At 43.1% G+C, this 23188-nt stretch overlaps 1 protein-coding gene across 2 annotated transcripts; it reads right to left on the minus strand.

Annotated features, from left to right (window-relative positions):
• Window positions 1-269: 269 nt before the first annotated feature.
• LOC139376273 (uncharacterized) lies at window positions 270-22847 on the minus strand. 2 transcript variants are annotated; one of them, XM_071118628.1, is made up of 21 exons: window positions 22490-22847; window positions 12262-12396; window positions 12025-12153; window positions 11802-11954; window positions 11542-11727; window positions 11031-11187; window positions 10101-10208; window positions 9545-9754; window positions 9243-9377; window positions 7374-7517; window positions 6672-7220; window positions 6319-6462; window positions 6083-6220; window positions 5707-5919; window positions 5369-5506; window positions 4030-4242; window positions 3654-3800; window positions 1751-1967; window positions 1457-1551; window positions 1249-1386; window positions 270-1074 (listed from the first exon to the last, which is right to left on the minus strand). In XM_071118628.1, exons 1-21 carry the CDS (start codon window positions 22700-22702, stop codon window positions 983-985), a joined length of 3654 nt encoding a protein of 1217 aa, XP_070974729.1. In that variant the 5' UTR covers window positions 22703-22847; the 3' UTR covers window positions 270-982. The 2 variants fall into 2 exon arrangements, with proteins under 2 accessions (XP_070974729.1, XP_070974730.1); XM_071118629.1 differs by having other exon boundaries at window positions 22477-22799.
• Between the last annotated feature and the right edge of the window lie 341 nt (window positions 22848-23188).

Here is a 23188-nt window from a genome sequence, read left to right on the forward strand (position 1 = left end):
GTTATTTATTTCAGGATGTGGTACATCCTGTGGTACAGGATGACTGTCTTGGCCATGCAATGTGTTTGGAAGTGGTTTCTGGCTCTATACCCTCATTCAACGCACACACCAATGTTTCCTGTGGTAGTGTGGATAAGAGGAGCTCTGGTGCCCACTGGGTGAAGTATTAAATGAACGCATCGACCATCATGACTTTTAACATTAGTCAAAAAATGATTTAGGCAATGTAAAGTTAAGAGGGAAAGGTAAATGAAGACGAAGTGATGCCATTTAAAAAATATATGTTTATTGACTAGTCATCAGACTCTCTTCATCAGATGTTGAGACCAACGCCATTAGAGTTGTTATATTGAGGCTGAAACCTCAGCATGCTGGTGTATAATGTTTCAACCCACCCACTCCAGGATTCCACACAATTCGCCCGACATTACTCACACTCAGCCAACCATACAAAATACTTTGGCCAGTGACAGCGGAACGGTTACACCAGTGTTCCCCATTAACCCCTGTTCACACCAGTAAGACCAGTCATTTCAGAGACAGGTGAGACAGACAAGTGCATCATTCAAAGTAGTGGATGGTATTTTTTTATTATCAGAGAGCCTTTTCATTTAGTGTTAAAATACTTCGGTAATTGTTACAGATTAAAATGTAATACATCTGGGGTGCACAGAAGTACATTCATTATGTTACTAGACAGAGTACAAAAATAAAAGAGCTGCTAAATGTCGGATCCTTTCATATCAGGACCCTGGTGGTAAAAACAGTGCATGCAAAGAGTGAATTATATATAGTATTAAAGCCATACTATTACAGACAGACACATCTGTCACCAACACACTAGCCTGATGAAACACAGAGGAAAAGAAAGAGGGAAAACTTGGAAGAGAGAGATCCAGACTGGGAAATAGAGGACATTTTGTCATTTCATGCAGGAGCCAAGGGTAAGTAAAACTATGTTTTATGATTGGTCAGTGGGCCCTCAGTTGGTGCTTCCGTCACAAAAGTATTTGACCCGCCTCTGCAGTTCATCGATTAATTTCTTCTTCGCTTTCTCCCGGCTGGCTTGCCACTCTTCAGAAGGACAGAGAAAACAGCCAATCAGAAAATAGCCTGAGAGCGAGAGTGTGTGTGTCCCCTACAGGGGACCAGTATGAAAATATATGCATTTACTACTGTAAGTCCCTCTGGATAAGAGCATCTGCTAAATCACTGAAACGTAAATGTGTGAGTGTGTCAGAAGCCTACCTTTGTAGGAGCAGATGAGAGGGGCAGAGAAGGTGACTTTTGTCCCAAACTTGTCATTAGTGTACTCAAATCCAGGTTTCTCCAGACCTTTCTTCGCAAACCACTCATCTAGAACGTTCCTCACCGAGGCTGTGGAGTCTGTGTAGGGATTCACAATATCAGTGTGTGTGTGTGTGTGTGTGTGTGTGTGTGTGTGTGTGGTACTGACCCATCTCATCCTCCCCAAGTAGGCCCAGTAAGCGCTGGCTGAGTTGGGCTCTGGTAGCTTTCCTACTGTCCTGTCCTTCAGTCTCCATGCTGTACCTGCCAATCACAATCATGCACCACCATCAGGCAGTTACTCCTACTCACTACAAACAAGTCCATTATATCATTGTGTGGTAAAGAGAGAGTTCACTCAAAATACACATTTTCAACATATAAAAAAACAAAACACTGAGGGACTATTCAAATTGATTGATATTTAGAAATGAAAGTTATATAGATTGTTATCAGTCTTTACCCCGAGAACCTAAGCTGGGCGGAGATTCTGTACTGAGTTTCTGAAAGGGCGGAGTTCACAGATGTAAGGGCTGTCCCCTCCAACAGATTGCTGAGCCTTTGCTTCGCATCCGCAGTGCTGCTGGGTGGGGCCACAGGACCACAGTAGCCAATGAAAGGAGCAAGACGAGACAGCGCCCTCTGGTAGGCCGACTGACATGCTGCAGCCTCACTGGAACCTGTCAATCAAATCTGCCTTTAGCAATGTGATACAGTTCACTCAGTACATTCATTTACTAACATTATCCTGCACTACGCTCTCATACAGTGCATTCGGAAAGTATTCAGACCCCTTGATTTTTTCCCCACGTTGTTACGTGATGTCCTAAAATGGATTGAATAGTTTTTTTTCCTCATCAATCTACCCACAATACCCCATAATGACAAAGCAAAAACAGGTTTACAGAAATATTTAAATATGTATAAAATAAAATGGAAATATGACATTTACATAAGTATTCAGAACCTTTACTCAGTACTTTAAAGCACATTTTCCAGAGATTACAGCCTTGAGTCTTCTTGGGTATGACGCTACAAGCTTGGCCCACCTGTATTTGGAGAGTTTCTCCCATTCTTCTCCGCAGATCCTCTCAAGCGCTGTCAGGTTGGATGGGGAGCGTCACTGCACAGCTATTTTCACGTTTCTCCAGAGATGTTCGATCGGGTTCAAGTCCGGGCTCTGGCTGGGCCACTTAAGGACATACAGAGACTTGTACAGAAGCCACTCCTGTGTTGTCTTGGCTGTCTGCTTAGGGTCATTGTCCTGTTGGAAGGGGAACCTTCGCCTCAGTCTGATGTCCTGAGCACTCTGGAGAAGGTTTTCAAGGATCTCTCTGTACTTTACTCCGTTTATCTTTCCCTCGATCCTAACTGGTTTCCCAGTCCCTGCCGCTGAAAAACATCCCCACAGCATGATGCTGCCACCTCCATGCTTCACCAAAGGGATGGTGCTAGGTTTCCTCCAGATATGACGCTTGGGCATTCAGGACAAAGTCTTCAATCTTGGTTTCATCAGACCAGAGAATCTTGTTTCTCATGGTCTGAGTGTCCTTTAGGTGCCCTTTGGCAAACTCCAAGCGGGCTGCCATGTGCCTTTTACTGAGGAGTGGCTTCCATCTGGCAACTCTACCATAAAGGTCTGATTGGTGTTGCTGCAGAGATGGTTGTCCTTCTGGAAGGTTCTCCCATCTCCACAGAGGAACTCTGGAACACTTTCAGAGTGACCATTGGGTTCTTGGTCACTTCACTTCCCTTCTCCCCCGATTGCTCAGTTTGGCTGGGCGGCCAGCTCAAGGAAGAGTCTTGGTGGTTCCAAACTTCTGCCATTTAAGAATGATGGAGGCCACTGTGTTCTTGGGGACCTTCAATGTAATTTTTTGGTACCCTTCCCCAGATCTGTGCCTCGACACAACACGGTCTCGGAGCTCTAGGGACAATTCCTAGCTCTGACATGCAAAACTGTGGGACCTTATATAGACAGGTGTTCCAAATTATGTCCCATCAATTGAATTTACAACAGGTGGACTACAATCAAGTTGTAGAAACATCTCAAGGATGATCAATGGAAACAGGATGCAACTGAGCTCAATTTCGAGTCTCATAGCAAAGGGTCTGAATACTTATGTAAATAAGGTATTTCTGTTTTTTATTTTTAAATTAAATTAGCAAACATTTCTAAAAGCCTGTTTTAGCTTCATCATTGTGGGGTATTGTGTGGAGATTGAGGATTTTATTATATTGAATCCTTTTTAGAATAAGGCTGTAACGTAACAAAATGTTGGAAAAAGGGGAGGGGTCTGAATACTTTCCGAATGCACGGTATGTGATAAATAAATCCATTCCTACTAATCATGCTCTTTATATACCCTCTCCACGGTAAGTGAAGACACAGGTGATGTCTTTGAGATTGCAGCAGAACCTGCCCTTCTCTGGTTCTGCTACTTCCTCCACAGGCAACGGGAACGACCGCTGCAGGAAAAAAGTCTTCACCACCGCCGTGGACTTACTCTCGTCTACAGAGAGAAGGAGAGAGAGAGCGAGAGACGGGAGGAGAGGAAGAGCGAGAGAGAGAGAGAAGGGGTGTGAAGACGGGAGAGGAGGAAGATAAGGAGGATGGTGAGATGGGTATTATGTAGTGTAACCATTTACTGAGGAGTGGTGTTTGAAACATTTTTTTTTAAATAACGATCTGTGGCTCAGCTCTGGCTGATTAATTGATTGAATGACTGATTGATTGCTCACCGGTGCCAGGCTGGAAGATATCCCCTGCTGTACCCAGGCTGTGGCAGGACCAGCGGATAGCCTCTTTCTTAGAGCTGAACAGGGTCTGGTTCCGGAAGGCGTGGCGGTCTAGTCGGACCTCCACCATCCACTCACACAACTGCTCCACAGACACATCCTCACACACCACACACGGGGGCTGCAGACTCCACAGTGCCAGACACCGCCGGATTTCTGAAACACACACACACACACATTAAATAAAAGGTACTGAGTAAAAGGTTACTGCTAATTGACTGATATTGAGGCTTAGAATGATTCAGAAAGAGGGTAGGTCCAGGGGTAGGGACCTCAATTATTTTCCAATCGTTTCATTTTGAACCACCATTTTCTTTGTTCCGTCCCACTTTTCCGACCAGATAAATACAGTTCTGAACTGGTTCGGACCCCAAAAAAGTACTGGCTAATATCGTTCCTTTCGGTTCCTTTTTAAATCTCTATTTAAAAAAACAAAAATTTTTTACATTTAGCTCGACATTAAATGACTTCACCAATCATGCAGTGCGGATATAGCAGCTTGCTATGGGGCGGGCAAGCTATAGTACAGTGAGTTATTTACGTGTGTGATGGAAAGACAAGTCTAGGGCCGTGAGATGCAATGGACATTTTCCGAGTGGGGAGAGAGCGGGTGAGGGTGGAGGAGGAGGCTTGCCTTGAAGCGCTGGGCATCTTGATATAACATGCATTATCTGAATTAGGCCCGCGGTATTACACCTACGGAGAAGTGGCTTCTATGGAGGAACTTTGAATGTCCTTTAACTTCAGAGTTGGCTTAACGTTGGACCGGAGATAGCTAGCTGACATGCTTGTGTGTGCAGACCGTCACCAGAATTTTAAAAAATAAGGTATTTTTGTAGTTAATAAATACAATGTGAAATGTGATAACTATAGTATCCCCAAGAAGTTAATCCATTCTTCTCTAATTCAAAATCTCTCTCTCCATCTTCTGAATCATGCTTGTAACGTCAGTAGGCTACAGCTATTCTTCGGAGGGGGAAGGGCAGGTAGCCCACACACACACACACACACACACACAAAGATGTTCAGCTGGCAGGCAGACACTGGAAGAAGTTTCTGAATGACAGAGAGAGTGCTTTGCGTAGGTGCTTTGTTGCTTTCTTTGTGGGATTGAAAATGTTTTGGTCTGGAATATAAAAGAACGCTATTAAACGGTTGCTTTTAAAATAACGGTTCTGTTCCGGAACAGTATAGACCAGTTTTGTTCCTGGTTCTGATTATTTTCCTTGAAAAAGGACATTTTCCAGTTCTTTGAGCAGAGTAACAAAGAGAGGACAGTCACCTTCCATCTCTCCCCCTGCAGATCTCTTAGACGGAGGCGGGCCGGAATCGTCAGGTGTCGTCTCCGTGGTAACTGACAACTTGTCACCCTGTAGAGTAGTGCCAACAGCAGCAGTTTCCCCGGTCATCTGACTTGCAGCTGTGGGGAGAGAGAGCATGAGATAGATAGAAGTCAGGAGAGAGAGAGAGAGCGACAGACATAGACATAGAGAAAGATACAGAGAGAAGATAATGTATTAATAATTGAATAAGTGCTGTGTTAGTTTTTAGAGCCAGCAGCAGCAGTTTCCCATCACCTGACCTGCAGCTATGGGGAGATAGAAAGAGGTCCAGACTAACCGGCTCCTGTTCTGATCTTGTTAGCCTCAGTATTTTTGTACTCTGGCTTGGCTCCTCCTCCATGCTTGACCAGCAACTCCTGGAGTTTACCCTTGTAGTTTGGACCCGCTCTGCCGATGTCTCCGCCCAAAACCCCACTCAGGACCCCATTCAGACGCCTCAGGGCCTCCTTAGCGGCGCAATGCTCTGCCTGCTGCTTTTTGGGGGCCGCCTCTTAGAGAGACAGAGAGAGAGAGAGAGGTGAGGGGGTTACAGGTGATTGTGAGACATCGATCATTTCATGTCCTGGAAAAACTGCAATTACCCTTTATAACCAATGTTTACCTCTCATCAAATGTGCCATTGTGATGACATTTGTGTATATATTTTTTTTAACCTGTGCTGTGGAAGGTGAGCTCGCCTACGATTCTTAGAGCGCATCTGTGCTTTCCCTCCATAGTTGTTACACAGTCCTCCACTGGGGGGTCACACTTTGTCCGTCTGAAGAACTCCAACACACTCTGCTTCTCACCACCTGCAAGGGCAGCACTGAGTTCAGGCTGAGTCACAACAACACCCACTAACCAATTAAGTAGGATGAAGTCCCCCCCGTATCTAAAGTCTGTAGTGTACCTGCTGTAGGCGGCGGACCCAGGGACAGGCCCTGGAGCAGACTGCAGTAGGCTGCCTGTAGCGCCTCCTCTCGAGAGGAGGCCTCGTGTGGGTCGAGGTCCTTCTGCACACGTACCGCCACACACATAACGAACCCCCGGCCATCTGAAAAATGGAGGACAGATAAAAGGACCTCACCTTTTTCATATGTTCTCGTTTTCATTGACTTCAATTTCACACTTCTTTTAAAGTGTGTTCTTTTAACAGTGTTGACTGTTGTCTTATTTTTTGTTCTTGTTTCTTCTAGGTACATTGTTGTCTGTTAATATGAACTGGACAATAAAGCTGTGAGTTTTAATTTTGATTCTGTGTACCTGAAGAGACGCTGCTCTCCTCTGGGAGGGTGGGTGTGGCTTGGTTGGGGTCTGACTCTGAGGCCCCTCCCCCCTGGGTCTCCATGGTAATTGTGGTATTTATGGGGGCTGTGGTATGCATGGCAACCATGGTGACTGTGGTAGCCATGGGGTTCATAGTAACCAAGGTTTCCATGAGTGACACTGGGACCACCTGACTCTCGGGGGGCTGCACGCTATGTATCATGGGAGCTAGTGGGAGGTGAGGGCAGCCCTCACCTTCGCTTGACCCCACTCCTTTCTCCTTCTTGCCTATCCCCCCCCCACTTGTCACCCCTCCACGTTCCTCCACTCCCCCCCCCCTCTCAGTGACCTCCCCCGCTCCCCTTCCTCTGTCTGTGACATCATACGCAGGCTTGTCCAGTTGTGGGGTCTGAGCCTCCAGCAGCTCTTTCAGGGTGCTCACGTAGTTCCCTCCCATCACTTCCTTACTGCCGAGGACTCCGGACAGCCGCTGGAGGGCCACTTTAGCTGCCTGCTGACATGCCTGTTTCTTTTTGCTGGAACCCTCTGGAGTGAACCAGAAAACATATTTTAAACATGATATAATACTTACAGTATATATCTATATACATTTGACATACACACAATATATTTACATTCAATACACCATGAAACATAACATTGTAAAGTATCCATACGGCCTACTGAATGTGGTGTTACCTGGGACATAGAAGGTGATTGGTCCAGTGAATCGAAGAGTGCATTGGTAGGTCTTCTCCTCTGCATCAGATTGGACAGCCTCCTCTGGGGGTGGGACATCCCGCGTATGACAGTGCTCCAGGACCACATCCTTATAGGAGGAAGCTGAGGTACAAGAGAAGAGTTTCCATGACCACAAGCATTTTGATGGACATACAGTGCCTTGCGAAAGTATTCGGCCCCCTTGAACTTTGCGACCTTTTGCCACATTTCAGGCTTCAAACAAATATATAAAACTGTCTTTTTTTGTGAAGAATCAACAACAAGTGGGACACAATCATGAAGTGGAATGACATCTATTGGATATTTAAAACTTTTTAACAAATCAAAAACTGAAAAATTGGGCGTGCAAAATTATTCAGCCCCTTTACTTTCAGTGCAGCAAACTCTCTCCAGAAGTTCAGTGAGGATCTCTGAATGATCCAATGTTGACCTAAATAACTAATGATGATAAATACAATCCACCTGTGTGTAATCAAGTCTCCGTATAAATGCACCTGCACTGTGATAGTTTCAGAGGTCCGTTAAAAGCGCAGAGAGCATCATGAAGAACAAGGAACACACCAGGCAGGTCCGAGATACTGTTGTGAAGAAGGTTAAAGCCGGATTTGGATACAAAAATATTTCCCAAGCTTTAAACATCCCAAGGAGCACTGTGCAAGCGATAATATTGAAATGGAAGGAGTATCAGACCACGGCAAATCTACCAAGACCTGGCCGTCCCTCTAAACTTTCAGCTCATACAAGGAGAAGACTGATCAGAGATGCAGCCAAGAGGCCCATGATCACTCTGGATGAACTGCAGAGATCTACAGCTGAGGTGGGAGACTCTGTCCATAGGACAACAATCAGTCGTATATTGCACAAATCTGGCCTTTATGGAAGAGTGGCAAGAAGAAAGCCATTTCTTAAAGATATCCATAAAAAAAGTGTTGTTTAAAGTTTGCCACAAGCCACCTGGGAGACACACCAAACATGTGGAAGAAGGTGCTCTGGTCAGATGAAACCAAAATGGAACTTTTTGGCAACAATGCAAAACGTTATGTTTGGCGTAAAAGCAACACAGCTGAACACACCATCCCCACTGTCAAACATGGTGGTGGCAGCATCATGGTTTGGGCCTGCTTTTCTTCAGCAGGGACAGGGAAGATGGTTAAAATTGATGGGAAGATGGATGGAGCCAAATACAGGACCATTCTGGAAGAAAACCTGATGGAGTCTGCAAAAGACCTGAGACTGGGAAGGAGATTTGTCTTCCAACAAGACAATGATCCAAAACATAAAGCAAAATCTACAATGGAATGGTTCAAAAATAAACATATCCAGGTGTTAGAATGGCCAAGTCAAAGTCCAGACCTGAATCCAATCGAGAATCTGTGGAAAGAACTGAAAACTGCTGTTCACAAATGCTCTCCATCCAACCTCACTGAGCTCGAGCTGTTTTGCAAGGAGGAATGGGAAAAAATTTCAGTCTCTCGATGTGCAAAACTGATAGAGACATACCCCAAGCGACTTACAGCTGTAATCGCAGCAAAAGGTGGCGCTACAAAGTATTAACTTAAGGAGGCTGAATAATTTTGCACGCCCAATTTTTCAGTTTTTGATTTGTTAAAAAAGTTTGAAATATCCAATAAATGTCATTCCACTTCATGATTGTGTCCCACTTGTTGTTGATTCTTCACAAAAAAATACAGTTTTATATCTTTATGTTTGAAGCCTGAAATGTGGCAAAAGGTCGCAAAGTTCAAGGGGGCCGAATACTTTCGCAAGGCACTGTAAGTGAAAACAGTAACGGTGGATGTACATTACTGTACTGTAGGGGTCTTTAACCTGATTCTGGTAGATCCAACAGGAGAGCTAGTTTCTTGTAGGCAGACTGAACAGCCTCTGTCATTCCAGAATGCCCCTCTCCAGAGGTGATGTCAGTTTTAAGGACCACAGTGACACTACCAAAGAACACAGGGCCTAAAGACAGAGTTACATGGTAGAGGTTAATCAATCAGACACTGATACCAATTTAGGACTATTGGTCATTTGAGAAACAAAACATGGTGATATTATGTTTTAACAGATACTATTGACACAATATTTTTACTCATACCATACATTTGATTGGCTGAGGAATACAGCACCTGTGCATGAGAGGCTTTGTGGTTGGTCCGTCTGGCTACTGGATGCCTCTCCCTCCTCTGTGTCATTGGCTAGCTCACTCAGGCTAGCACTGTCCTTGGCTAGCTGGCTCAGGGCCAGTTTAGCCACTTCCTGGTGCGCTGTCTTCGACTTTGGGCACACCTGAACACCTTCAAATGTCTGACCTCTCACCTGCACACGACCCCTGTAACCTGGACAAACCCATTTTGGGAGAAGCCAGAGGGTCAGTCTTCACAGAGACACAGCTGCATGCATCTCCAACGTTTTCACATAATAATAAATCATTTATTTACAATCGACACATTTTTATAGAGCTGTTTCCTGATATTATAAAGCTATTGCATATAATATCATAAAACAACCCAGCATAACCCACCATAAGACATCTTCTTTACACCACAGAATTGGATAAGGGCCAGGAGTTTTTCCTGACCATGTAACGTAGCCAGGATAGTCTGGATGACCGTTATGGCCGACATTTTGGGCATGTTAAGGAAGAACTCCAGGCCCAAAGCTAGGGATAAGGTTCTGACCTACCGAGGGCTTCCTTTATCTCTGAGAAGACAGGCTCAGGCCACCCTTGCCTCCTGGCCTCTTCATACAGATGGTTCTTATATTTGAGGATGTCAGTACTGAACTCAGGATCTGAAAAACACACAGCTGCCATAGGTCAATATTTTTCCTCTGTTCATGGTAAAGTCTGTCTGTGTGAAATTATGTAAATGTGGTGAACACTTAAAGTTGTACACTAGATTAATTTGCCGTCTAAGGCACTGCATCTCAGTGCTAGAGGCGTCACTACAGACCCTGGTTCGATTCCAGGCTGTATCACAACCGACGGCACACAATTGCCCAGCGTCGTCGGGTTAGGGTTTGGCCGGGGAAGGCCGTCATTGTAAATAAAAATGTGTTGTTAACTGCCTAGTTAAATAAAGGTTCAATAAAAATGTGTTGTTAACTGCCTAGTTAAATAAAGGTTCAATAAAAATGTGTTGTTAACTGCCTAGTTAAATAAAGGTTCAATAAAAATGTGAATCTTTTAAGTAATTTTAACCCTCAAGTCTCTCTCTCTGAGTAGGGCTGGATTCCTCAGTAACTCCATTATCTGTCTCTCTACTCTCTCTCTCTCGGTCTCTCTCTCTACCTGGGGTGTATTCATTAGTTGTATTCTGTTGCAAAACGTTTAGTCTGTTACAAAACTTTTTGCAATGGAAACCGTTTACTCCAAATGAAAAATGAGCATTTCTATTGGACAAATTAAGGTAGGTCCCTTCCCGTTTTGTTCCGTTTACTCTGTTTGCTTGTTTGTTTCTTAGTGTAAACGGTTTACGTTAAATCTTTTTGAAACAGACAAAACGTTTTGCAATGGAATTTGACTAATGAATACAGCCCTGCTCTCTCTCTGGAAAACAAATGCTGAGTGGGGTTGAATCCATCTCTCGCTCTATGTTCCTCTTCCTCACTCACCGTGTGTGCGTGTGTTCCTCTCCAGTGTGTCCACTCTGACAGTGAGTGTGTCCACTCTTTCCTGCACCTCTGTCAGTCTCTCCCACTGTGGCGCCAGGCTCTCCTGCAGGTCATTGTTCCCCTCCAGAAACACCCTCACACACTGCAACTCCTCCAGCTGGGGGTACACACACACACACAAACATTTGAGGTGCCTTACAGTGAGGATGTCTGAGTGTGAGTGTGAGTGTGAGTGTGTGTGTGTGTGTGTGTGTGTGTGTGTGTGTGTGTGTGTGTGTGTGTGTGTGTGTGTGTGTGGGGACTTACATTTCCCAGGTCCCCATGAGGACAAAGGCTATTTTAAGCTTAGGGTTACAATTAGAGTTAGAATTAGGGTTAGGTTTAGAGTTATAAGTTAGGTTTAGGGTTATGGGTTAAAGTTAGGGGGAAAAAAGGATTTTGAATGGAAATACATTGTAGGTCCCCACGAGGATAGAATAACATGACGTGTGTGTGTTTGTGTGTGTCTTACAGTAAGGGCTGTCTCTCTGTCCTCTTCATAGCGTTGGGACAGACACTCCAACTTTTCCTTCAGTATCTGTTGTTCCAGACTCAGAAAGTTCTGGAGTTTCAGCATGCTCTCTGGGATCTTATCTGCCGCAAGTGCAATCTTCTTCCCGACACAGCTCATGATAAAACTGAAGTCTGTATTCTGGAGCTGGGACAAAGATACCGGTCAGGTTCCCAATGTAAAAGTGAGGTATGGACTTAATAGCACACGCACACACACACCTGTTCGATCTCCTCTGTCAGCTCACTGAATTTGGGGTAGTGTGTTTTCAGAGCCTGGCCCAGGTCTTTGATTCGCCCTAGGTAAGATTCTAACTCCCTCTTCTCCACCCGGAAGTCAGCCGAGTGCATCACCTGGTTCCTCACGTTGGTCACCTGCACACATACACACCGTCATACTTATACACAGGTAAATGTGCACATTTGTGAGTGTGAGAAAGTTTACCTGTGTGATAAGAGTTTTGGGCTTCACAAACTTGGAAAAGTAGCTGCATTGGGACATGAGATTGAGGAAGGCCGAGATGTCAAATTGGTCCACAGCGGTGTGGTCCATATTTCCACGGGGCATGTAGACCTAAACACACACACACACACACACAATGACATACCAACTACCAAGGCAGGATGTAACACACTTATGATAAATACAGGAAGAGCATTACTCCAGATGTCGGTACTTTACCTTGGCTACCTCCCATTTCTTCGTAGGCCACAGGTACGGCTTGGAGTTATTCCAGTAGACCTGTCCGCCTTTACATGAATGGTTGGCCCAGATCTCATCTCTCCATGGCACGCACACTTCACACACTTGAGGAACCTTACACAGGAACAACCATAGAATTACTTTTGTGTTTTTAACATCAAGATAACCTTTCGAATTCGAGAACTTTTTTTTTTATTGCAAACACAAATAATAATATTGAACGCAAACATTAACCCAAAAGTATTGAGAGCAAAATAGATAGTATTGCAAGAAAATCATTTTGAAAGGTAAAAACAAATTGTAAATTAATTAAACAATATATATAATCTGGGAAACATTTTCAAAGATTACGCAATTGCGATTAAACACCTCTGACTGCAATTTTTTTTACTCTATTTGGTTACATTATCCGGCCCTTTTCTTCACTGCCTTTTTTGGGTTTGCAAAGTTTTGGCATGTTCATTCCGGGTAGGCGGGGTTTAGAGGGAGGAGGTACAGTGGGGCAAAAAAGTATTTAGTCAGCCACCAATTGTGCAAGTTCTCCCACTTAAAAAGCCGAGAGAGGCCTGTAGTTTTCATCATAGGTACACTTCAACTATGACAGACAAAATGAGAGAAAAAATCCAGAAAATCACATTGTAGGATTTTTTAATGAATTTATTTGCAAATATGGTGGAAAATAAGTATTTGGTCAATAACAAAAGTTTATCTCAATACTTTGTTATATACCCTTTGTTGGCAATGACAGAGGTCAAACGTTTTCTGTAAGTCTTCACAAGGTTTTCACACACTGTTGCTGGTATTTTGGCCCATTCCTCCATGCAGATCTCCTCTAGAGCAGTGATGTTTTGGGGCTGTTGCTGGGCAACACAGACTTTCAACTCCCTCCAAAGATTTTCTATGTGGGATTGAGATCTGGAGACTGGCTAGGCCACTCCAGGACCTTGAAATGCTTCTTACGAAGCCACTCCTTCGTTGCCCGGGCGGTGTGTTTGGGATCATTGTCATGCTGAAAGACCCAGCCAAACACAACGAGTTGAGTTTTTACCAAAAAGTTATATTTTGGTTTCATCTGACCATATGACATTCTTCCAATCTTCTTTTGGATCATCCAAATGCTCTCTAGCAAACTTCAGACGGGCCTGGACATGTACTGGCTTAAGCAGGGGGACACGTCTGGCACTGCAGGATTTGAGTCCCTGGCGGCGTAGTGCGTTACTGATGGTAGACTTTGTTACTTTGGTCCCAGCTCTCTGCAAGTTATTCACTAGGTCCCCCCCGTGTGGTTCTGCGATTTTTGCTCACAGTTCTTGTGATCATTTTGACCCCACGGGGTGAGATCTTGCGTGGAGCCCCAGATCGAGGGAGATTATCAGTGGTCTTGTATGTCTTCCATTTCCTAATAATTGCTCCCACAGTTGATTTCTTCAAACCAAGCTGCTTACCTATTGCAGATTCAATCTTTCCAGCCTGGTGCAGGTCTACAATTTTGTTTCTGGTGTCCTTTGACAGCTCTTTGGTCTTGGTCATAGTGGAGTTTGGAGTGTGACTGTTTGAGGTTGTGGACAGGTGTCTTTTATACTGATAACAAGTTCAAACAGGTGCCATTAATACAGGTAACGAGTGGAGGACAGAGGAGCCTCTTAAAGAAGAAGTTACAGGTCTGTGAGAGCCAGAAATCTTGCTTGTTTGTAGGTGACCAAATACTTATTTTCCACCATAATTTGCAAATAAATTCATTAAAAATCCTACAATGTGATTTTCTGGATTTTATTTTCTCATTTTGTCTGTCATAGTTGAAGTGTACCTATGATGAAAATGACAGGCCTCTCTCATCTTTTTAAGTGGGAGAACTTGCACAATTGGTGGCTGACTAAATACTTTTTTGCCCCACTGTATATGATGCGTCTCTACTGGTCAACTGGTTTTGGAGAGACAGTTCATCCTCATTTAAAATAAAATTATGGCCTGTACAGCTCACTGAGGTATGTTAATGCTGGCAATGCTGAGAGGCAACAGTGTCTTCTGATAACTAGCCAGCTAGGGTATGAAAAAAGGTTGATTGATTATTTATTTCACTTTTCCATAAAAATTGTATTTAAAAAAGGCTCAGTGGCTATTAGCTAGCTAGTTAGCCCAATGGGCCTGACTAGTATAACTAGATAACGTCAGCTTTACAACAAAGGAAGACATAGGGAAACCCTTTGGTAAGTGTCTTTTGGGTCTTGTAATTTCACATTTAGAAGATGTATTGAAAAAATTAGCTAGCATGGTTATATCATTTCGATCAAAGCCAACAAGCAAGATATGGTGCACTGAAGTAACTCTGAAGTTACTCTAGTGGTAGGTGGCTAGTCAAGAACAAAGGCATTACAAGCCCTTCTCATGAACCCCAGTGCTGTATAGAGCAAGGGCAGCTTTTCACTACAGTGTGATTGTACTATAGACAATTTTGTTTTGCATTTGTTTCTTTTTTTGTGTGGCCTGGCTCACTGGCTGTGTGTGTGTGTGCCTATCTGTCTGCCCAATAAGCGATGTCTCAGTGCAGAATTAGACATTTATCCAAGTTGCTCAAAAAGTCCCATTTGAAAGTGTATATTTATTTTATTTACATTTGTTTTTACACCCCGAGTTGCTCCTACTTGTAACATGCGGCGAATACAACCTTACCTTGAAATGCTTACTTACAAGCCCTTAACTCTATTTCTCGAACTGCATTGTTGGTTAAGAAAATTTACTAAATAAACTAAAGTAAAACAATTGTATAAATAAGTAACACAAAACAACAATAACGAGGCTATATACAGGGGGTACTGGTACCGAGTCAATGTGCGGGGGTACAGGTTAGTCGAGGTAATTTGTACATGTGTGTGTAAGTAGGGGTAAAGTAACTATGTATAGATAATAAACAGTGAGTAGCAGCAGTCTATGACTTGGGTGACTGGAGTCTGACAATTTTTTGGGCCTTCCCCAAATCTTTTCAGTCTCCTGAGGGGGTTCAATCCTACCACCGTCAGCAAACTAAATGATGGTGTTGGAGTCGTGCTTGGTCATGCAGTCGTGAGTGAACAGGGAGTTCAGAAAGGGGACTAAGCATTCACCCCTGAGGGGCCCTGTGTTCAGGATCAGCGTGGTAGAGGTGTTGTCCACCCTTACCACCTGGGGGCGGTGTTTAATCCCAGGGTTCTTTGCTTAGTGATGAGCTTTGTGGGCACTATGGTGTTGAACACTGAGCTGCATTCCATTTCTCTAAACGTCAAGTTTCGAAGTTAAGGGTTAAGTTTAGGTACTGACTCTGAATGGTTAAGGTATGGGATAGGGTAAAAAAATATATATTAAAATCAGTGTCCACCACTGGGATCAAACACGCAATCTTCTGATCCAGAGTCATGGAATTATACCCATCCCCTATCCCCGTCCACAACATGTGCCCACTACTCAGTAAAGATGCGCTCCACTGTTGCCCCTAGTGCTTTCCAACTAATCCATTTTGTGTTCCAACCCTTAGGAAAGTATGAGAAGGGAGAGGTTCAGCTGGCTAAAGTCATTGCTGTGTGCAGGCAAACCCAACAGTTCCTCCAGCAGACGGCCCCCTCCTGTCTTCCAGATGCTGCTGGCCAGCTTCTGGAAGAAGCAGCCCTTCTAAGCTGCACGGTCAGGATGCTCTCTCACGGGGAGCAAGGGCTGTAGTGGCACCAACGTGGCTGAAAAATTACTTGGTGCCCTAAACCCCCTTCTTCAAATGGCATTTACTTGTTAACTCCCTTTCATGGATTTAAGGCAATGGATTGCTACAACCATGGTTGAGTGGAGTTCCGTCATATTCCTTACACCGCCAGTTCATTCCTTTAACCCCTTACACTCATGGGAATTGGCCTACATAGATAGGGCTAAATTTAAATGTTTATTACATGAGAAATAAGATAAGCAAAGCATTACCATGGTAGCAACTCAAAGGAAACCGTTTGGAGATCATGGGGAAATGATTAGACTAAAGGTGAGGACATGACGCTTCACCTGACAAGACTGAATCCAAGACTTTACGTGCATTTTACACTTACTGTACTTTTTTTTTGGTATCAAAATCTGAAAATACTCTAAATACATTCAGTGACATGACAAGAATATTGTTGGAAAATGTGGGGTTCTATTGCCAACATGACTCGCTAAATTTTTTAATTTTTTAAAGGCCTTACAGTGTTAGGCTTTCACTAGGCAATTCAGAGAAGCAGATGGTAATTTTGGTGCGCATGGAATGAAGTCATGAGTGCATTCAGATGTGTGGTCCACTGTAAATTTTCTTTACAACAAAGCAAGCATAGGCTCATTGTGTTCAGGACAGCCCCAGGGTATGACGTCATGTCATCTTGTAACTGTACATCAAACATAGTGATGATAAACACTGACACTGTACATGACATGAGTTTTATGATGTGGAAATGTGAAGTGTACATTTGGATTCACCGGTGTTTGACTTGCTCGTATGACATCAAAGTGGTATTCATTATAAATCCTCAACTTCACATCTTTCAAAATCCATAGAGTCCTCGTAACTTAAGGCATTTCCCTCACTCAGACACACAAAATCATTTGCAAAAGTTGGCCAATTAGCGGGAGGAATGGGGCAACCTTTTTTGGGCTGTGCGTGCTGCTCAAGTTCCTAACGGCTGTCAGTCAAAACCCAATACAGCGCTATGAACTGGAGGCCCTTGAGCTCTGACGTCTTGTGTAGCATGTTACTGTACAGCCACTACGTTCCAATTTACGTGCTTATCAATGTCCATATCTGCCATTTTCAACCCTTATACATACGGGTACGAGTGTAAAGGGTAATGAATTTATAGCTGGTTGTGACAACATTGACAAAACCGGAGCATACAGTTACCGTGAACAATAATAAATAACGTTTTTTAAATTGAATTATGACTTGTGCACTTATCGTTAGTTGTACATTGAGAATCTGTGTTTAAGTTTCCACCCATGTTAACCTTTTTGCATAATTCCTGTTCCTTTTCCACAGGTAGTTTGGCTGATGATCTGCCTCCGTAGCTGAGAGAAGCCGAAAAGGAACATCACTTCGTTCCCAACAATACTACAAACACTTCTAACTGTACAGACGAGAATGAGTAGGGCAGACTTATCCATTGTCGCTGAACTGTGTTCAGTCCAGTTTACAGTAGCAATTTGTTACCAGCCACATGTTCAATAAGGTATCCTGCAAATACAATTACAATGCAGAGATGTTCTTGCTCTTTAGTTAAGTTCTGACAATCATATGTTGGAAACCATTTATCAAGGAAAACGAGTTGAACACTTTGTGGAAATTGTAAATTTCTTGAACATTCTTCTAAGGACAATGTGTCTATCACAGGTCTAAATGTACAGTAAGGGGTATGTCCTTAATAAAATCATTTGTGATGGTTAATTGTGCAGACTGATTGCGGCGGCGTGGACATGACAAAATCAATCAACTACTGTAATTAAACACTTATCTGCTTTATGCCTCGGATTTTCCAGTCGACATTAGTCAAGAAAAACTCTGTGGTAATGCCCATGTCTTGCAGCTTTAACAGTATTGAGTCAAGTAACAGCTTTGTCAACTGTCTCGCCAAGGACTAACTCAAAGATTCTTGTGACGAGTGCGCTGAGTCGGGAAGCAAGTACAGGGAGTGTGTGTTTCAATAAGTAAACAAAACAATAACCGCGAAACACAAAACGCGCCGACGTGGAAACAGAGTCGATAACACCCGAGGAGAGAACCAAGGGGAGTGGCAGATATAGGGAAGCTAATCAAGGATGTGATGGAGTCCAGGTGAGTGTCATGAGGCGCGGGTGCGCTTGACAACGGTGACAGGTGTGCGGGATAATCAGCAGCCTGATGACCTAGAGGCCGGAGAGGGAGTATACGTGACAATTATGTTTATTACTATGACTAGTACATAAGGAGCTATCGTCACTGGCCATATACGTGTAGATTGAGGTGTTTAGAAAAAGTTGGTTTTGACTTTGGTCTTGTTGCACTGCAGCTACCTACAAATGACCAGTCATGTGTGAATCAACTTGCTAGCTAGCTTCTTAACCTGTTAGCTACCTAACATAGTTAGGGACTGAAGATCATTTAGATGTGTATTGTATCCCCTGAATTCTGGAATTAGCAATCAAGCTACTTTATAGAGTAACAAACAAGTATCTAGCAAGTTATCTTGGTTGCATGGTAGCTATATCTAACATACCGAGGTCTACATAGCCTTGGATGTAAACAAACTGGATCACTGGGTGAGGCTGACCTTTTCCCTCAAGTTTTCATGTACTGAATAAAAATATAAAGTTCAGTGTGTTTCCATTGTATTTTCTACTCTACCCATAGTTTTTCACAAAAATTAAATAGCAAATGTGCCTAGTCTGGTTTTACCACATGTGCTCTAGCCAACAGCTGGCAGATACAGGGCGAGTAGGCTATGAGTAGGATAGGCTCAGGGTTGCCAGGTCAAGTTCAAATTTCTAGCCCAATGACACCTCAACCCACTTACCAGGCCTGAAAACTAGCCCAAAAATGTTTCTTTTTTTTCGCAGCAGAAGAACAGTTGCCACATTTATCCAATAAACCCTTTTTCTATAATGTTAGTGCGAATTAAGAAGGAATATCTGCGGAATTTGTAACGATGTAAGCTAAGAAGCAAACTTCAGTTTTCCATCAAAATAATAACTATTGTGAGTTTAAGAATATGTCGCAAGAGAAAGGCTAATTCGCCCTTATTAAATTTGCCAGATCATTTTCCATCAATGGCTGTCGATTTAACTTGTTTTGACTGCTATGATTAAGCAATAAGGCCCGAGGAGGTGAGGTACATTGCCAATATTTCACGACTAAGGGCTGTTCTTAGGACACAGCCCTTAGCCGTAGTATAATGGCCATTTACCACAAATTCCTGAAGTGCCTTATTGCTATTATAAACTGGTTAAACATATTTAGAACAGCATCATTTTTTGGGGGTCATACCGTGGTACACTGTCTGATATACCACAGCTTTCAACCAATCAGCATTCAGTTTATAATTGTAATTAAATCCCTTTTGCACATAACTTGATAAATCCGACAGGAGAGTTAGAGGGATGAAAGTTGGACAGAGGATCTCGAAATCTCTGAAAAAAGAAACACTTGAACGAACTTCAAAAAAGAATGCTAGGCTATTTTCTGGCAATTGTGCCATTGTGTTAGATGTTAAGACTACAAACCGTTATAAAATGGCCTGTTTGTGAGATTGACTCGTTATTTCAATAGGCATAGGCTACTGACTAAAATCTGAATTTATAATTGCAATTCAACTTTGCCATGGTTTGCTGAACTAGATGCAGGTGGCCTATAGGCCCTGATAGGCCAACATCCACAATGAAACTGACATTAAATGTGGAGAATGATACATTTGCGATAGAGCTGTCACCATGATAACAATTGATAATTTCTAATTGAATTATCCTAACACGGCCATTAATAATTGCCTAATAACACAAGGCTACAATAACAAATTGAAGTTATAGGCAATTTTTAAAATCTGTTTGTCAGCTCCAGGTAGACTACACAAGTGGCACAAATTGATTTGCAATGACTTCAGTGATATCGTGTTGAACATCTCATTCCAAAATCATGGGCATCAATATGGAGTTTGTGCCCCCATTGCTGCTATAACAGCCTCCACTCTTCCGGAAATACATTCCATTAGATGTTGGAACATTGCTGCGGGGACTTGCTTCCATTCAGCCACAAGAACATGTGTGAGGTCGGGCACTGATGTTGGGCGATTAGGCCTGGCTGGCATTCTGCGTTCCAATTTATCCCAAAGTTGTTAGATGGGGTTGAGGTTAGAGCTCTGAAGGCCAGTCAAGTTCTTCCACAAAGATCGACAAACCATTTCAGTATGGACCTCGCTTTGTGCACAGGGGCATTGTCATGCTGAAACAGGAAAGTACCTTCCCCAAACTGTTGCCACAAAGTTGGAAGTACAGAATCGTCTAGAATGTCAATTTATGCTCTAGCGTTAAGATTTCCCTTCACTGGAACTAAGAGGCCCAGCCCGAACCATGAAAAACAGCCCCACAACATTATTCCTCCTCCACAAAACTTTACAGTTGGCACTATGCAGTCAGACAGGTATTGTTCTCCTGGCTTACGCCAAACCCTGATTCATTTGTGGGACTGCCAGATGGTGAAGCATGATTCATCCCTCCAGAGAACACGTTTCCACTGCCCCTGAGTCCAATGGCAGCGAGCTTTACACCACTCCAGCCAAAGCTTAGCTTGCGCATGGTGATCGTAGGCTTGTGTGAGGCCGCTCAGCCATGGAAACCCACTTCATGAAGCTCCTGACTAACAGTTTTTGTGCTGATGTTGTTTCCAGAGGCAGTTTGGAACTCTGTAGTAAGTGTTGCAACTGAGGACTGACCATTTTTATGTGCTACGCGCTCCCAGCACCGTTGTTGCTCCTAGATGTTTCCAATTCACAATAACAGCACTTACAGTTGCCTGGGGCAGCTCTAGCTGGGCAGAAATGTGACGAACTGACTTGTTGGAAAGGTGGCATCCTATGACAGTGCCACATTGGAAGTCACTGAGCTCTTCAGTAAGGCCATTATACTGCCAATGTTTGTCTATGGAGATTGCATGGCTGTGTGCTCGATTTTATACACCTGTCAGCAACGGGTGTGGCTGAAATAGCCAAATCCACTCATTTGAAGGGGTGTCCACATACTATAAATACTTGTATGTGTATAGTGTATCAAACGGTAAACTACAGTAGCCTACAATTGCATAGAAATGAATAGACTACATGACGGCCAACAAATGCAAATGTATCATTCTCCAAATTTAATGTCAGGTTTATTGTGGACTTATTCCCGTAACAGAAGCATCTATAAATTCCATTTCAAGTGCTGGAGACCCAATAACTAAGCATGCTAAAACCCATTGCTTGATAAAGTTTTCCATAAGAAAAGTCGACTTTCAAATGCAGTTTACTTTAAACCACCTCTGAGCGAATTTATCTACAGCATACTAGTGAGCCTAAAGTCGTATTCCAGTCGTTGTCGGGCTTATATCAGTTATAGCGCATTAATAGGTTTTATGGAAAAGGTTTGTAAATAGGTGTCTCCATAATGACAATCTAAATAGCCTACCTACAACTGGTAAAAAGTTGTCACGACGTGTGCGTGCTGCCGTCTCAATGACTCAGCAGCAGCGCTCTCAACCAGTGCTCTAAATAACACACACGCACACACCCTTCCAGCCATCCCCACCACTCACTCAGCAACAGTCTGCTCACTGCCTCATAATCTGTAGCAACAGGTTACAATTTACAGAAAACCGCAGACATGGCAACCCCGGGTAGACTAGTCTACAGGGGGTTAGGGATCAGGGGTCATGGGTTGATCAGTGAGATTATTATGGATAAACCCGAGAATATGTGTTTTTGTCAAAAGGCAGTCAAGCATCGATCGTCAAGTCACCAGAATCGAACCCTCGATATATATTTGAAATACGCATCACGATCACCGAGCACTTTCACCACCCTGTGAAGATCATTACATTTTCATCTGTAGCCTAATAAACTGTAGTTTCCCCGAGTCGTAGTGGAAGGACCACACGACATATCATCACGTGACTTCACGTTTACTTCAGTAGGATGGCTATTATTTCAACATTTACGCATAAAGGCGTTTCCACCGCCATTTCTCGCATAATTCATTTTACCAACAGAGATCCCACCATGTCGAACAAACACGTTTTCTGTCGGCATTTATAAAATTGTACCGAAACTTCCTGTTTCTATCACAACTGTGCGATTTATTTTATACGGTATGACTTCACTCCATACAAACTGTGGATGGAAACGTGCTTACTGAAGAAGAAAAAAATCCATTAATTTACAAGTCACTTGTTCTTGCCTTTAAAAAAATATTTTCTTGCAATATTATTTATTTTTCCTCTCAATACTTTTTGGGGTTAATGTTTTGCCCTCAATATGATTATTTTGGTTTGCAATAATACAAATGTGGTTCTCGAATTCAAACGGGTTGTTTTATATTACAATCACAAAAGTAATTCCATAAAACAACAGTTGTAGCCTATGACATCCGTGCATGGGCAGAACATATTAGGGACGGAAACTCAGATATCATGCGAGTTACATTTTAACTCACATATTTTAATCACCTGCTTTGGCCTGGGCATCCATTTCTTCAGGTTACATTGTGTTGTACATAGATCGCCTTTGTTTGCGTTTACTTTGTTTCGGAGTTGATCGTGGTACGTTTCGGTTTCGTGTTCCAGGAATCCTCCTAGTTGCGTTTTAAGACAATTCAGACCCATGGTCGTTTTAATCCAGTTTCTATAGTCGTCATCCTGAAACCGTCTGAATGAGTCCATGGTGAAACAAATGCTGTATCGTTGTGCTGGATAATAATTCCTTCGGTACCGCCCGATTCGATCAGTCCCGTAACTGTTGAGCCTACATTATCTATGCGCTGGGTTTGACAGGCTGTCTGCAGCCGAACTGTCAGGAGCACAGGGTCCCGGTTCAACCAATGAGCAGCGTTCTCGCCCCCGTCATAACGTGTACGTAGATCGATTCCTGTACATGTCTTTTGGGGAAAGTTCTCTCACCTCCAAGATACATATTTAACCCGTTTATACCATATACTTTGCTTCCATGTATTACCACAGCAAAACAAACCTTCCAATGTACGGCATTGCATTCAAACGATGATAGAAACGCAGGACATTTTAGTGATTGTGCATTTATGTATGTTTTTTTCAGTACGTGTTCTTGCTCTTACAGTTCTGGTCACTATTCAATCACAAAGTGTCTCAATGTGATCTACAGCATAGACATACCTACATCTCAATATAACG

Source organism: Oncorhynchus clarkii, chromosome 20 (assembly GCF_045791955.1).
Source record: "Oncorhynchus clarkii lewisi isolate Uvic-CL-2024 chromosome 20, UVic_Ocla_1.0, whole genome shotgun sequence".
In the NCBI taxonomy this organism is placed as follows: domain Eukaryota; kingdom Metazoa; phylum Chordata; class Actinopteri; order Salmoniformes; family Salmonidae; genus Oncorhynchus; species Oncorhynchus clarkii.